Source organism: Halichoerus grypus, chromosome 13 (genome assembly GCF_964656455.1).
Source record: "Halichoerus grypus chromosome 13, mHalGry1.hap1.1, whole genome shotgun sequence".
Lineage (NCBI taxonomy): Eukaryota > Metazoa > Chordata > Mammalia > Carnivora > Phocidae > Halichoerus > Halichoerus grypus.
The window spans coordinates 79060143-79073225 of record NC_135724.1 but is presented as its reverse complement, the minus strand read 5'-3'; the positions used below and the strand labels follow the sequence as shown (position 1 = coordinate 79073225).

At 50.7% G+C, this 13083-nt stretch overlaps 1 protein-coding gene across 2 annotated transcripts; it reads right to left on the bottom strand.

Moving 5' to 3' along the window:
* Positions 1-780: 780 nt before the first annotated feature.
* On the bottom strand, positions 781-12335 carry C13H12orf43 (chromosome 13 C12orf43 homolog). 2 transcript variants are annotated; one of them, XM_036119699.2, is made up of 6 exons: positions 12153-12335; positions 6463-6505; positions 6181-6279; positions 3374-3447; positions 2690-2780; positions 781-2200 (listed from the first exon to the last, which is right to left on the bottom strand). In XM_036119699.2, the coding sequence occupies exons 1-6, from the start codon at positions 12292-12294 to the stop codon at positions 1849-1851; spliced, it is 801 nt and encodes a 266-aa protein (XP_035975592.1). In that variant the 5' UTR covers positions 12295-12335; the 3' UTR covers positions 781-1848. The 2 variants fall into 2 exon arrangements, with proteins under 2 accessions (XP_035975592.1, XP_035975590.1); XM_036119697.2 differs by having other exon boundaries at positions 781-2203; positions 12153-12334.
* Between the last annotated feature and the right edge of the window lie 748 nt (positions 12336-13083).

The window sequence follows — 13083 nt, the reverse complement described above, 5'->3', positions numbered from 1 at the left end:
CACGTCTCAGGACACGAGGCTCTACAGCCGTGACTCACTGAGCTCCGAGAGGCCCAGGGTCAACATGGCCCCATTCTGTCCCCTGGGTCCTGACCAGGCCCCTCCCCTCTGCTCCCCTTCCAGCTGTAAACCCACATGCCCATTTGTACCAACCCCTGCCCCCCAATCACATGAGCTTTCCCCAAGTGGCTACTCTGCGCTGGAGCCTGGGGCTCAGAGGCCCACGCCCTGCGAGCGCTCAAGCCAGCAGTGAAGGCACGCAGGGCTCTCCAGCTTCTCTCGTCCTGGGCCCTCCCTCCCCCTGGCTTCCAAGACGGCCAGTTTTCTTGGCCATTCGTCCCCCTGGGTATCACACCTTCTCATGCCAGCCTGCCATCTTGCCTCTACGGGAAAGCCCCCCTCAGCGCTAGGGAGTCATCCCTGCCCCATGGGAGCCTTGTGACTGCGCCTGGGGCTTGTCAGGATTCTGGGCAACAGTGCCTCTGGCCTGTGGGGCCTTGCGGCCCCTCCCTGGTTTGGGGGAGAAGCTGCGGAGCTCAGAAGGCACCAAGACCTCAGCAGGTGGCAGAGCTGAGGTGCCCAGAGGCAAGAGGGAAAGGTCCAGGCAGTTCACAGCCACACCCTGGAGCCTGAGGTCCCAAGTGCCACCAGGAGAGACAAGGCAGCTGTGTAAGCACCCTGGGGCTGCTGCAGATCACCTGGCCTTGCGGACCGCTCCCACCCTGGGACTCAGGACTGGGGCCGGGGAAGAACCAGTGCCCCCTGCAGCTTGCAGCCAGCTAAGGGCGAACCTGTACATTTATTTAACTTTTAGTAAAGGAAATGAGGAACGGAGTATTGGAAATGAGTACTGGAAACTTCTTGCTTGTCCACACACTGCCCAGATGGGGTTGGGCGGGCAGACGGAGGCGGAGGTGGGCCAGGGGCCTGAGAGGAGACGGGTCAGCACACACACTCTCACGTCCCACCTCTGTCTTTCGTGCTCTGCCAAACCTTGGAGGTAAGGCCACGAAGCCAGAATTTCACCTTAACCCTGAGCTGCTCCTCTTCCCGGCAGAACACTCCTGGTGTGTGAACCCCCGTTCATAAGTGCTGTGACACTTCCTGAAGTCTTGAGGCTGGGGTGCAGGAACACACCCTGGGGTGTAGGCAGGAGGACACCACCTATGTGATGTTTATTTAAACTGTCTCATCAAGATTCAGCATTGATATTGGAGACATCACCCCGATCACTTTGTTAAGTTTGGGGTCTCTCGACAATTTATTTTCAATAATCTGGTTAGCTCAGAGACATGATCGTGCATGGTATATTCACAAATGTGGAGAAAAAAAATTCTGGAAACCCGGGGGGGATAAAATCTCTCTCCTTTTTCAGACAAGGTTATATCAAGTCTGTGCGGCCTGGAGACAGAAGTACAAAACTCTTTCTGGGCCAACTCCTTCCCTCAATTTCTTAAGGCTGTCTCCCACACCAGGTTGAGAAGGTGGAGGGAAGGAAAAGCTCTCCCTTCACTCGCTCTCCTCAGTCCTGGGAAGATAGAAGCTTTAGCACTTGATCAATAGTCTTGAATAACTGGATGGCTCCTTTTTCCTGAGGCCATGGAATGTGCTGGTACCACAGGTCTGCCCCAGCCCCCAGTGGGAGCCCGGATGGGCAGGCCTTGATTAGTCTTCTCATCCTACAGCCGTCTTTGTCCTGACCCTTGGGCAAGCCCCAATCATGGGCCAAGTATGGACTTGCCAGCCAAGTCCTTGAACTTGGAGAGGGAGGTGGGGCTTGGAAATGCCTTGTCCCTGGCGGGCACCTTGTCCTCAGGGCTAGCTGAGCCTCGTGCCCGTGGGCAGGGATCAGTTTGCAGGCATGGCCACTGCATTCTTTGTTGGTGGGAATGGGGAAGCCTCATTGGCCTTCTTGGCTTTTTTCTTCCTTCTCTTCTTTTTGGTCCCAAGTGATGCGTGGTCTCCATTGAGCTGCGGTGACTGCTTTTCCGGCTTCCCAACTGCGGTCCCACTTGTGGTGGTGGTGGCGGCGACCAAGTCGGTGCTGGCCTCCTTCTTGGCTTTCTTTCTCAACTTCTTTTTCTTCTTCTTTGCCTCTCCGTCCACTCTGATAGGGCCGTGGATGGCAGACTGCTGGAGGATGTCGGAAGCCGACACCGCTGCCTCCCGGCACCGCTGCCACTCCTCCTCGCTGTCCTCACTGCTGCAAGGGGAGGGCACCGAGTGGCCATGGGGCCCGGAACCGCCTCTCACCACCCTCGGTCTCAGCCACAGGGAAGAGGTCACAGCGGGAGGCGGCTAGAGGGCTCCGGCTTGGGAGTGAGGCCGGCCAGGTTCCAACCCCGGCTTCTCTGCTTCCCAGCTATGTGACCTCATTAAGTGACTTCACCTCTCTGACCCTCAGTGTCTTCGTCTACGAAATGGGGATCTTAACAGAGCCCAGGCCTCACAGGGATGCCCCAGGAGTGTGCCATCTGGCACAAGATGGTGCTCAAGAAGCAGTAAAAATCCAAAGCCAACGCCCAACAGAACCTTTTCTCCCTCCCACTGAGGGCACCATTTCTCGAGCTACCTGACAGGGCTCCTCCTTGGCCTGGATCTGATCAGATTCTGCTCGGCTATTCCAGGGGAACTGGCAAACACAAAGGGCAAAAAGGAGGGAACGCGAGGAGAGGGTGTGAGACCTCACCTGGAGCCGGAAGGTAATCGCTTTCGGCCAGGCTGGGGAGCAGCTTTCTGCTCGGAGCCTCCAGGGACGGAAGTGAAGAAGAGGCGGAAGCCTGAAATCCAAAGGGCCAGAGTCAGCAATACCAGGGGCCGGCCCCTCCTCCCAGGCGCCAAGGCGGCCCTGCCCCTGCCCTCAAGGAGCTCCACGGAGAGGGGAAGACCCCGGAATCACTAGTGGTTGGCTGATTACAAAAAGATGCCTCGTGTGTCGAGAGGCACGCGTGACGCCTGCCGGAGCCAGGGGACGGGGTGCCTGAGGGGACGCCAGCTGTCCCATGAGGGCAGCAAGCCCTAAGAGGAACCGGAAGGCAGCAGGTGAACCTTCTGCGTCAGGTGGCTTCCAGAGTGGCAAGTGGGCTGGGCACGGGGCAGACAGGCTCCCCCGGGGGCGGCTGGGGGTGCGGCGGTGAGACAGCCCCCCTCCGGCTCCCACACCAAAGGTACTTCAGGCGAGGGACCTCATTTCTCAGAGCCCCAGCTTCCCCTACGGCTCCCCCTGTAGACGGGGGTATCATCACCACGATGCCCGCCTCAGAGGGGGCCGTGTGCATCAGAGAGTGGACCGAAGCGCCGTCTGCCGCCCGGACACACATCAGGTGTGTCGTCAAACACCACCTGGCATTAACATAACAGTATGACTGCTCACCATCATCCTCTGCGGGGACTTTCTGTACCTCGGCCTTTGCCGGCTCCTTCACAACTTCTGAGATGGTAATTGAGCTACGGAAGGAGGAAATGGTTGATTTAGGATGAGATTTTGGGGTAAAAAGAAAAAAATGAAAACTTTTTTTTTTTTTTTTAAGTGGAGGGGACAGGGGCATGTGCCCGATTAAGGATGGTAACGCCTATAGCCGTAACATGCTGAACGGCCCGTCGGCGCGAATGGCAACACTTCCTTGTTCGAACCCCACTTTATTCCAGAAAGTGTTGAACAAGTTTTAAAGATACCAACAGTACAAGAAAATGAATGCATGGGGTGCCTGGGTGGCTCAGTCGTTAAGCATCTGCCTTCGGCTCAGGTCATGATCCCAGGGTCCTGGGATTGAGCCCCGCGTCGGGCTCCTTGCTCAGCAGGAAGCCTGCTTCTCCCTCTCCCACTCCCCCTGCTTGTGTTCCCTCTCTCTTGTCTTTCTGTCAAATAAATAAATAAATAAAATGTTAACAAAAAAAAAATGAATGCAATTTCAAATAGAACAAAGAGAAAATAGGCTAGGAAGGACAGAAATTGCTGGAGAGAGGTCGCATGGTTTGCTTTGAGTGTCCTGGCAGCAAGCATGAAAAGGGAACTAAGACCAATCTGTAGAATTGGTTCAGAGGTCAGCTTCTACAGCAGGGCAGACCTATTTTTTGTTTCTTTTCTTAATTTTAATTTTAATTTTTTTAAAATTTGAGTAATTATGGGTTGACATGCAGCTGTTAAGAAATAAAACAGAGGTCCCATATACCCTTCCCTTTCCTCCCTACGGTAACATGTGCATAACTAGAGTCCAGGATCACAACCAGGAAACAGACATTGATATAACCCACTGACTTTATTTACACTTCAGAGACCTGGCTTTGAATCCTGGCTTCGTCACTTCCTTGTGGTGTCCCCTTTGGCAAGAGACTTCATCTCTCTGAGCCTCTGTTACTCACCTGCACACCGAGAATAGTAGCCCTATGTTTTAGAGTTGTTATGGGATGAAATGATATAGTGGGTATCAAGCACTTACTTAGCATAGAGCTTGGCCACAAGCAGGTGCTCAGTAAATGGCAGCTATGATGATGATGAAGATGGTTACTGCCATCAAGCTGAGCAGCGAGAAGTACTGAGATCAGGAAGCATCTCTCTGGTGAATGCTGATGAAGTCACCATGCACTGCAGAGAACAACGCTCCCACAATGTCCTGGCAGCAAACACAGCAGCGCACTGGGTGCATTCCCCTAACTGCCTTCCCTACATGCCAAAGGCATCCCCTAGAGCGCTGTGCAGGAAAGCAGGGTCAGGGCACAGAGCCTCTGCTGCCCAGGGGCCTAACTCCAACCTGAGTATCTGACACAGTGGTTCAACGTCGGTCTGCAGGGGACATCAGGCAATGTCTGCAGACATTTTTGGTTGTCACGACTGGTGGTGGTGGTGGTTGGTGGCGGGGCGGCGGGGGGAGATCGCTATTAGGATGTCGTGGGTAGAGGCCAGGGATGCTCACTGTTCTACAATGCACAGGGTGGCTCCCCACAAACAAGAAAGATCCAGACCAAAATGTCAGGAGTGCCAAAGCTGAGAAACCTCGATCTAACACAAGGAACCAACTAGAGTATCATTTAAGTCTCTTTTCAGAGAAACACAGAAACACCACGGGGAACATGCTGACCGTGGTTGACCTATATCCTGCAGGGTTTCCACCTGGGGAAGCGTCCAATGTGGATCTGCAATGCCGCCAGGCCTCGTTCACCCTGGAGCCAAAGGGTCATGAAGACAAACTGCTCCCACGTGTTGAAACGCCACTAGCTACTTCCTACGCACGTTTACCACATTCGCGAGCTGGACTGGTACTGAGGCTGTGACGGCTCAGGCTTCGAAGGTCTGGCCCAACCTTCCGTCTCAGAGTGCAGCTGGCTTATACTTTGGGAGGACACGTTTCTCTTTTTGATAAATTGAAGGACTACGGCCTGAACATCTTCATCTCCCTTTCAAAAGCTGTGGGGCTCTGCCAATCAGGAATAGATCTAGACCCGCGTATCCTGAAACGTGTTCCAGGCTACACTGATCAGTCTTCCCTGAAACAAAGCCACTGTGGCCATATGAGTTTGGAAACTGCCGGGCCAAGCCAAACCACACAGGTCTCCTGACTGCAGGATTCTCAAGGCCTTGAATATACTGTTAGGAATCTAAGTCTCCAAGGGCACAAGGGGGTATATAGATTGCAGTGTTGCCCAACTTCTTAGCTGTTGGACCCCTTCTTTTGAGAGCCATGCTTTGGACTTGGCGCCTACTTGAGGAATGCCGACCGGGATCTGTACAAATTATATTCTCAAATGCAAGAAAAAGAACCAGTAAGGCACTGGGCATAAAGAAAGTACCCCCAAAATAGTAGTTTTGGCTGTCTCTAGCCTTCTTGTGGTGGGAATGAGCTCTTGCTTCTTGGGTTCCTCTTATTTTCATGGTAGCGGGATAATGCAGTAGTTAAGAGTGTGGCCTTCAGGGCCAAACACACTTGGGTTTGAGTCCCAGCCTTGCTCCTTACACCCTGTGGCTTCGAGCAAACGATCCTTCTCCCAGAGAGCCCGTTTCCTCATCTACAGAATAAGGACAACGATAGCACCTGTATGGTGGGCTGGTTACAAATGCCATGAGGGGACATAGGCCACGTGCTTGCCCAGCGCCTGCTTGCAGACCTTGAGCTCCCAGCTGATGTGAGCCATCCCTGTTTGTATTAAAGAAGGCAGGAGAAGAGAAAGTATATCTTTGGTTACCTGTCCAGCAGGGCTCCCAGTTTCTTGGCTACGTGAGCTCGGAATTCGGGGGTGGTCTGAAGTTCATTGCCATCTTGTTCATGTTCATCCACTTTATGCCTACAACACACACGAAAGCACCTCACTTCCTGCCAGCTCAGCAGCTGCCCCCTCCATGAGGGCAGGGACTCCGTGGGCTCGTTCACCCTGACATTCCAGGGTCTAACCTCGTGTCTGGCACATGGCAGGGGATCACTATTTGTTACAAGGGTGGATTAAATTTGAACCCAACATGCACAGTACCTGAGGCTCGGCTGGGTGGCTGGCCGCTGATTATTTCTGACATCTGTAGAAATAAGGAAAATTGAGGCATTTATAAAGGAAATGTTAACAATGTCCGTTGGGCGTCGGACGTGATTTACACGTGTTAACACACTGAACGCTCCCAACAACCCTGTTAAAGGAGTTATTAACAATTTTGCAAAAGAGGAAGCTGAGGCAAGGAGATGTAAACTAACTTGGCCAGAGTCACACAGCTAGTAAGTGACAGAGTTGGGGCAAGACCCAAGTCATCTGGCTCCAGAGCCCCCTCTTAACCACCACGCTGAACAAGAAAGTCTAAGTGTATTTGATTCCAGTGTTCACTGCACACCTACTATGTGCCTGCCTGTGTGCTAAGGGCCTGGTGGTCATTCACTCAACCAAATCCTGAAGCTCTAATACTACCCAGGTGGTGGTCCAGTTGCTGAACAATTTAGATATAGATCCCAGCCCTCATGGAGCTTCCATTCTAGTTGGTGGATATGGATGACAAAAACTACACAATTAAAATATAAAATTAGATAGGGGCGCCTGGGTGGCTCAGATGGTTAAGCGTCTGCCTTCGGCTCGGGTCATGATCCCAGGGTCCTGGGATCGAGTCCCGCATCAGGCTCCCTGCTCCTTGGGAGCCTGCTTCTCCCTCTGCCTCTCTCTCTCTCTGTGTCTCTCATGAATAAATAAATAATAAAAAAAAAAAAAAAAAAAAATATATAAAATTAGATAATGATAAATACAGAGGGAAAAAATAAAGCAGGGGAAGGATGTAGGGGAGGGACTAAATGGGGGATCATTTTATAAAGGTGGACAGGGAGGACTTCACTGATAGGTCACATGTGAACAGAGATTTCAGAGAGGCGAGGGAGTGAGTCAAGTGCATACCTGGGGAAGAGTCTTCGACGTAGAGGGAAGAACACCTGCAAAGGCCCTGAGGCAGAAGTTTAGAACCAGCTAGGAGGCTGGTGTAGCTGCAGCCCAGTGAGTTGGGGGAGCAGCAGAAATGGGGACCTCGTGGGATCGGGAAGGGCCTGGTGGGCCAATATAAGGACCTGGACCTTGAGGGAGGTGAGGAGACACTGGAGGATTCTGCACAGAGGAGGGACATAAATGGACTTGGGATTTTCCAGCATGTCTCTGGCTGTGTCGTGGACACAGACCATAGTGGGGCGATGGCAGAAGGAGGGGGCCTCGGCAATCATGGAGACGATGAGAAGTGGCAGGGCTCTGGATGCATGTATTTTGAAGCAGTCAGCAGGATTTTGCTGATGGACCAGATGGATGGTGTGAGAGACAAATGAAAGATGGTTCTCAGGTCTTTGACTTGAGTAATGGGACAAAATGCGCTTGTGTATTGAGGGAGCCAATTGGACAAAATGATTACTTGGTAAATCTGGGCCCCAAGCAGGGCCTCATGGTCTTGAATGACTCCAGAGCACGCAGTTCACGTTGTGGTCTGTGTCAAACGTGCTCTGGGGCACAGCACACAATGCCAAGTGCCCAGTGCTCCTGGAGTTGGGGAACCTGGGAGCCTGGGATGGACCCCGTCCTTTCTTCTGAGCACACAATCACAAGGAGGAGGAGTACTTCCTCCATCATGACTACACAGCCAGGGCAGTGACATAATGTCTCGGAGCAGCAACAGTATGAGGCCCCAGACCCCAGAAGACAGGGTTCAGTTCTGGTTCTTCCACTGTGCCTCTGGGCAAGTCACTTTACCTCCCCAAGCCTTTGTTTTTGTCATCTATAAAATGGGGATAAGACCACCAACTTCCCAGAGTTACTGTGAGGACACAGTGAAGGTTTACAGTTTTGGACACTTTGTCTGCAGGTTTATCTCCTCCCTGGATTTGTAAGCGGCTGGAGCACATGGTCTACCTCTTGTTATCTTTACATCTCCAGCTCTTGGCGTAGTGCCTTGGTGTGAAAGAAATGTTGCATAGGGCATTCAAAGTGTATGTTGCCCTAAAATATAAGTGGTTTGAGGTGTGGGTGATCGGTTCCTCATTACCGGATTAAAGAGCTGTATCAGGGGTTACCTTAATAATATAGTCACTTATGGGGTACCTGGGTGGCTCAGGCAGTTAAGCATCCAACTCTTGATTTCAGCTCAAGTCACAATCTCAGCGTTGTGAGATGGAGCCCGGCATCAGGCTCTGCACTGGGCGTAGAGCCTGCTTAAGATTCTCTCTCTCCGTCTGCACCCCCACCAACTCGCGTGCACATACTCTCTCTCTCAAAAAAAAAAAAAAAAACACTTAATAATATAGTGACCTACATTTCCACATGGTCATGGACCAAAGGATGGGAGTTTTGCCCACAAAAGGCACTTGTCTGTGGCAGGGAGTGAGTGGCAGAACAGCAGTTAACAGCATGGGCTTAGAGTCAGAAAGACCTGGATTTATGCCTGACTCTGCTACCTACAAGCTGGATGACCTTTCTGAGCATCCACATTCTCATTTGTAAAATGCGGCTAATAATTGCTGGAATGGTATTGCTGGAAAAATTAAACTAGACAACAAATACGAAGTGTTTAGAACAGGGCACACAGGGGCGCCTGGGTGGCTCAGTTGGTTAAGTGTCTGCCTTCAGCTTGGGTCATGATCTCGGGGTCCTGGGATCAAACCCCACATTGGGCTCTCTGCTCAGTGGGGAGTTTGCTTCTCCCTCTCTCTCAAATAAATAAATGAAACAAAAACAAACAAACAAAAAAAACCGGACACACAGTAAACGCTCAACTCATGGTGGCTATTACTATTAGAATGACCCAAGAAGGGGCGCCTGGGTGGCTCAGTCATTAAGCGTCTGCCTTTGGCTCAGGTCATGATCCCAGGGTCCTGGGATCGAGCCCCGCATCGGGCTCCCTCCTCAGCGGGAAGCCTGCTTCTCCCTCTCCCACTCCCCCTGCTTGTGTTCCCTCTCTCGCTGTCTCTCTCTCTGTCAAATAAATAAATAAAATCTTTAAAAAAAAAAAAAAAAAGAATGGCCCAAGAATGTATGTCAAGTAGTATTTTTCCTGGCACACAGAAGGTGCTCAGTAAGTAAGAGGGCTGATTATCAGCAGCTACGTCTACTTTGGTCAGCAGAAGGTTTATGATTTCACAAAAACAATGAGTGGCAAAGCTGCTATCTTGGATGCCACTCCTCCCACGTGCATCTCTTTTGTTGGTCAAAGCTGTTCATGTTTGAGACTCACGACAATCCTAGGACTCAGGCATTTTACACATGAGGAAATTATGGCTCTCAGAAATTATTTTACTTGTCTGGGGCCAGCTTCAGAGCTGGCACTTCATATCAAGTCCTCCCTTTATTGCCACAGAGAAATCCATTCTGTCAAGGCAGAAGCAACTGGACCGAAGTCCGGCTGGAGTCTCAGTCCCTCACTCATCAGAGAAGTGCCTTTCTGGCAAGTTCATTAAGAACTATTTTCCTTAGGTGCTAGGCCGTGGGGATACCACGGTGAAGAGACAGGCCAGATCCCAGTCTTCGTTAAGTTCACACTACGTAATCTCTCACTAAAATATTTGTGGAGCAAGTCAGGCCAGGATTAACTCCCCGGCAAGTCCTAGGGATGCAGGGATGAAAGGAAAAAAGACAAGCAGCAATCGCAGGGGAAAAGGAAGCACCATCTCTGAAGGGAATCGCACAAGGTATGATGGTGACACTGTGAAGACATGTAACCAGCTTTTCTGAAGAGGTGGTATCTGAGCTGTAACAAAGGGCAAGCAGGAGTTAAGCAGGAGAGAGAAAGTAGTCTATGTAGAGAGCATAATCACATGACTACTGCCACTTATTGGGCCTTTAATACGTGCCAAGCATTGTAGATGTATCACCTCAGTTATTTCTCAACCTTGGGGAGGGGAGGTGGGACTACCATTAACCCTACAAGTGCCTTGCCCAAATTCTCATTGCTAGTTGAGTGATGGAGTTGGAAAGGCAGACCTGTATGTAGAACCTGAAGAGAAAAGTGCTGAGTTATGGTGTCCAGGGATGAGGCGATATAATTTGGAGTCTACCTATGGGAAATGCAATGTGGCAGGACAGCAGGAAGGTAGAGGTAGGCAGGGAATGAATTACCAAAGGGCTTGTAAGTCCTTTTAAACAAAAGCGGGGGTTCTTAACCTTGATTTGCTATGGCCTGCTTTGGCAGTCTGGTAAAGCCTGGATCCCTCCTCAGAACAATGTTTGAAATGCATGAAACACAACACATATGATTACAAAGAAAGCCAATGATACAGAAATCCAGTTATCATTAATAGTAAAAAAAAAAAAAAAAAATTGGCACATTACTGAGTAAGGGACAGGTGAGGCTAGGTAGCAAGAGACAGGTAGGGGGCTATGTGACCAGGCTCATCGATATCCTAGAGGTGGGGAAATGTTATAGACAAGATATTAACCAGACAGCAGGGAACAAAACAAATCCATCTGGTTTGTTCTAAATATAGACAAGATACTTTCATAATATTTACAAATCCACCTTGTCCTAAATGTTATAGACAAGATATTTAGGATAAAAGCCCTCAGTGGCAACCCATTCCAGCCGCCTCTCACTCTAGAGAGCTTTCCTTTCCATTCTCACCTTCCCTTAATAAACCTTCGCTTCATTTCACCCTTTGTCTGCCAGATTCATTCTTTGACTCTGTGAAACAAGAACCCTGCAGCAACCCTGCAACATTACTATATGTGCTTCTTTATTAATGCATTGTCTTTATTAATGCATTAAGATCTACCGATGCGCCTAAAAATGACTGCAATGTTAAGGCAGGGATGAGTGTAAATTATTTTTTCCCAACATCTAATTGTGAATAAAGTGATATTTTGATACATAAAGACTGTGATGGGATATGAAAATCTGTGATTTTGTTAGTACCAAGTAACAGGTATTGCCCAAACGACTGTAGTTTGTGGCTCACATGCATGACAGAAAAGGATGCTAAATTTCAAATGCAGGTTAATGAAAGTAAAGGTGAAATATCTTTCCGATTCCAAATTCACGGATCCTCTGGATTCTACCCATGACTAGGAATCCCTATGTTGAAGGGCTTCGGATTTATTCTCAGGGTAGTGAGAGTCACGGTCAGACACGTGTAAGACTCAGCTCGCTGGCTGCCCCAAGGTCTGAGAATGAGCTCGCTGGACGCGCGGTAAGGCTGGAGACCGGTATCCAGCAAGGGGGGCTGTCGCAGTCATCTCGGAGAGATGGCGGACTGCGAGAGTGCGGCAGTGACGATGGACCAAAGGAAGCAGAGGGAAGACACATTCAGGTGCCTCAGTTTCCCTGACTGGGATAATGGAACAACCCTTCCTCTTGCACCTGCCCGCTTTTTTTTTTTTCCCCAAAGATTTTATTTATTTGACAGAGACACAGCGAGAGAGGGAACACAAGCAGGGGGAGTGGGAGAGAGAGAAGCAGGCTTCCCGCGGAGCAGGGAGCCCGATGTGGGGCTCGATCCCAGGACCCCGGGATCATGACCTGAGCCAAAGGCAGACGCTTAACGACTGAGCCACCCAGGCGCCCCAGCCTGCCCGCTCTTTGAATCTGAGTTCCACCCAGTCCCTGGAGCTTTCTCAGGGAGAGAAGTCGAGCCCCGGTCACACCCTCCTCACCATCCATCCTCTGAGACCCCAGGGGAAGAGCCCATGCCTTTCCGCCAGACTCCCAGAACACAGCCTCCTACCTGCTCTTGGCTTCTCCGGCCCTCCCTGGCGCTGCGCCAGGCCCCAGGCCGGCATCGCCGCCTCGCGGCACCGTGCCAGCTCCTCCGCTTCGCTGCTGCTGCTGCTCTCCAAATCGCTCAGGGTGCCACAGGGCGCCGCCATCTTGGGCTACCGCAAAGGATTGTGGGGAGCACTTCTACTAGCGAACCTTCTCCACAACCACAGAAGGGCGGAGAAGCGCAAGGTATTGTGGGGATTGTAGTTCTCCGACTCCGGCCGCCCTTGGCCACGAACCACCCAAAGGGTTTCCTCAAAGGTGAGAGCTAGAAGGGCCTAAGAGGTGAACTTCTCCATCCTTTTCTTGATGAGGAGAATGAGACCTACAGAGGAGAAGGAATTGCCTAAAGTCATACAGGGAGTTAATGACAGAACCAGCACTGGTTCCTAGGCTTTGATCCAATGTAGTTTCGATATTATCCATTTGTTCAGTAATTACCAAATTCTTCTAGGCATGAGAAACACCATAGGGAACTTGTTAAAATTTGGATTGTCGTGTCCATCAAAAATTAACGAAAGGAGGGCGCCTGGGTGGCTCAGTCTTGGTTAAGCATTTGCCTTTGGCTCAGGTCCTGATCCCAGGGTCCTGGGATCTCCCCTCCCCCCCTCCCTCTCCCTCTCCCTCTGCTCCTCCCCCTGATCCTGCACAGGCTCTCTCCCTCTCTCTGACAAATAAATAAAATCTTTAAAAAATATATTTAAAAAGGAATCAGGGCAAAGGGGAGGGGGGGAATGAAACTTTTTATTGGGTGAATGGAGTAAACCTGATCACAGGAAGTGCTCTGATGATAGAGGTACTGTTCTTTTCCTAATATCCTTGGACCATTATGTACTGTTTGTGTGTGTGCATCAGGAGTTGAGAGAGTTGTTTTACGCTTCATCCTCCCCGTCCCT

What these genes read in the sequence shown, in the direction of transcription:
- C13H12orf43 (XM_036119697.2), bottom strand. Translation starts at nt 12,294, where the DNA reads ATGGCGGCGCCCTGTGGCACCCTGAGCGATTTGGAGAGCAGCAGCAGC. An exon ending in CTGGGAGCCCTGCTGGACAG is followed by an intron (nt 3,448 to 6,180) that starts GTAACCAAAGAT and finishes CTCCTTCCGTAG; the next exon opens with CTCAATTACCATCTCAGAAG. An exon ending in CGATTACCTTCCGGCTCCAG is followed by an intron (nt 2,204 to 2,689) that starts GTGAGGTCTCAC and finishes CTCCCCTTGCAG; the next exon opens with CAGTGAGGACAGCGAGGAGG.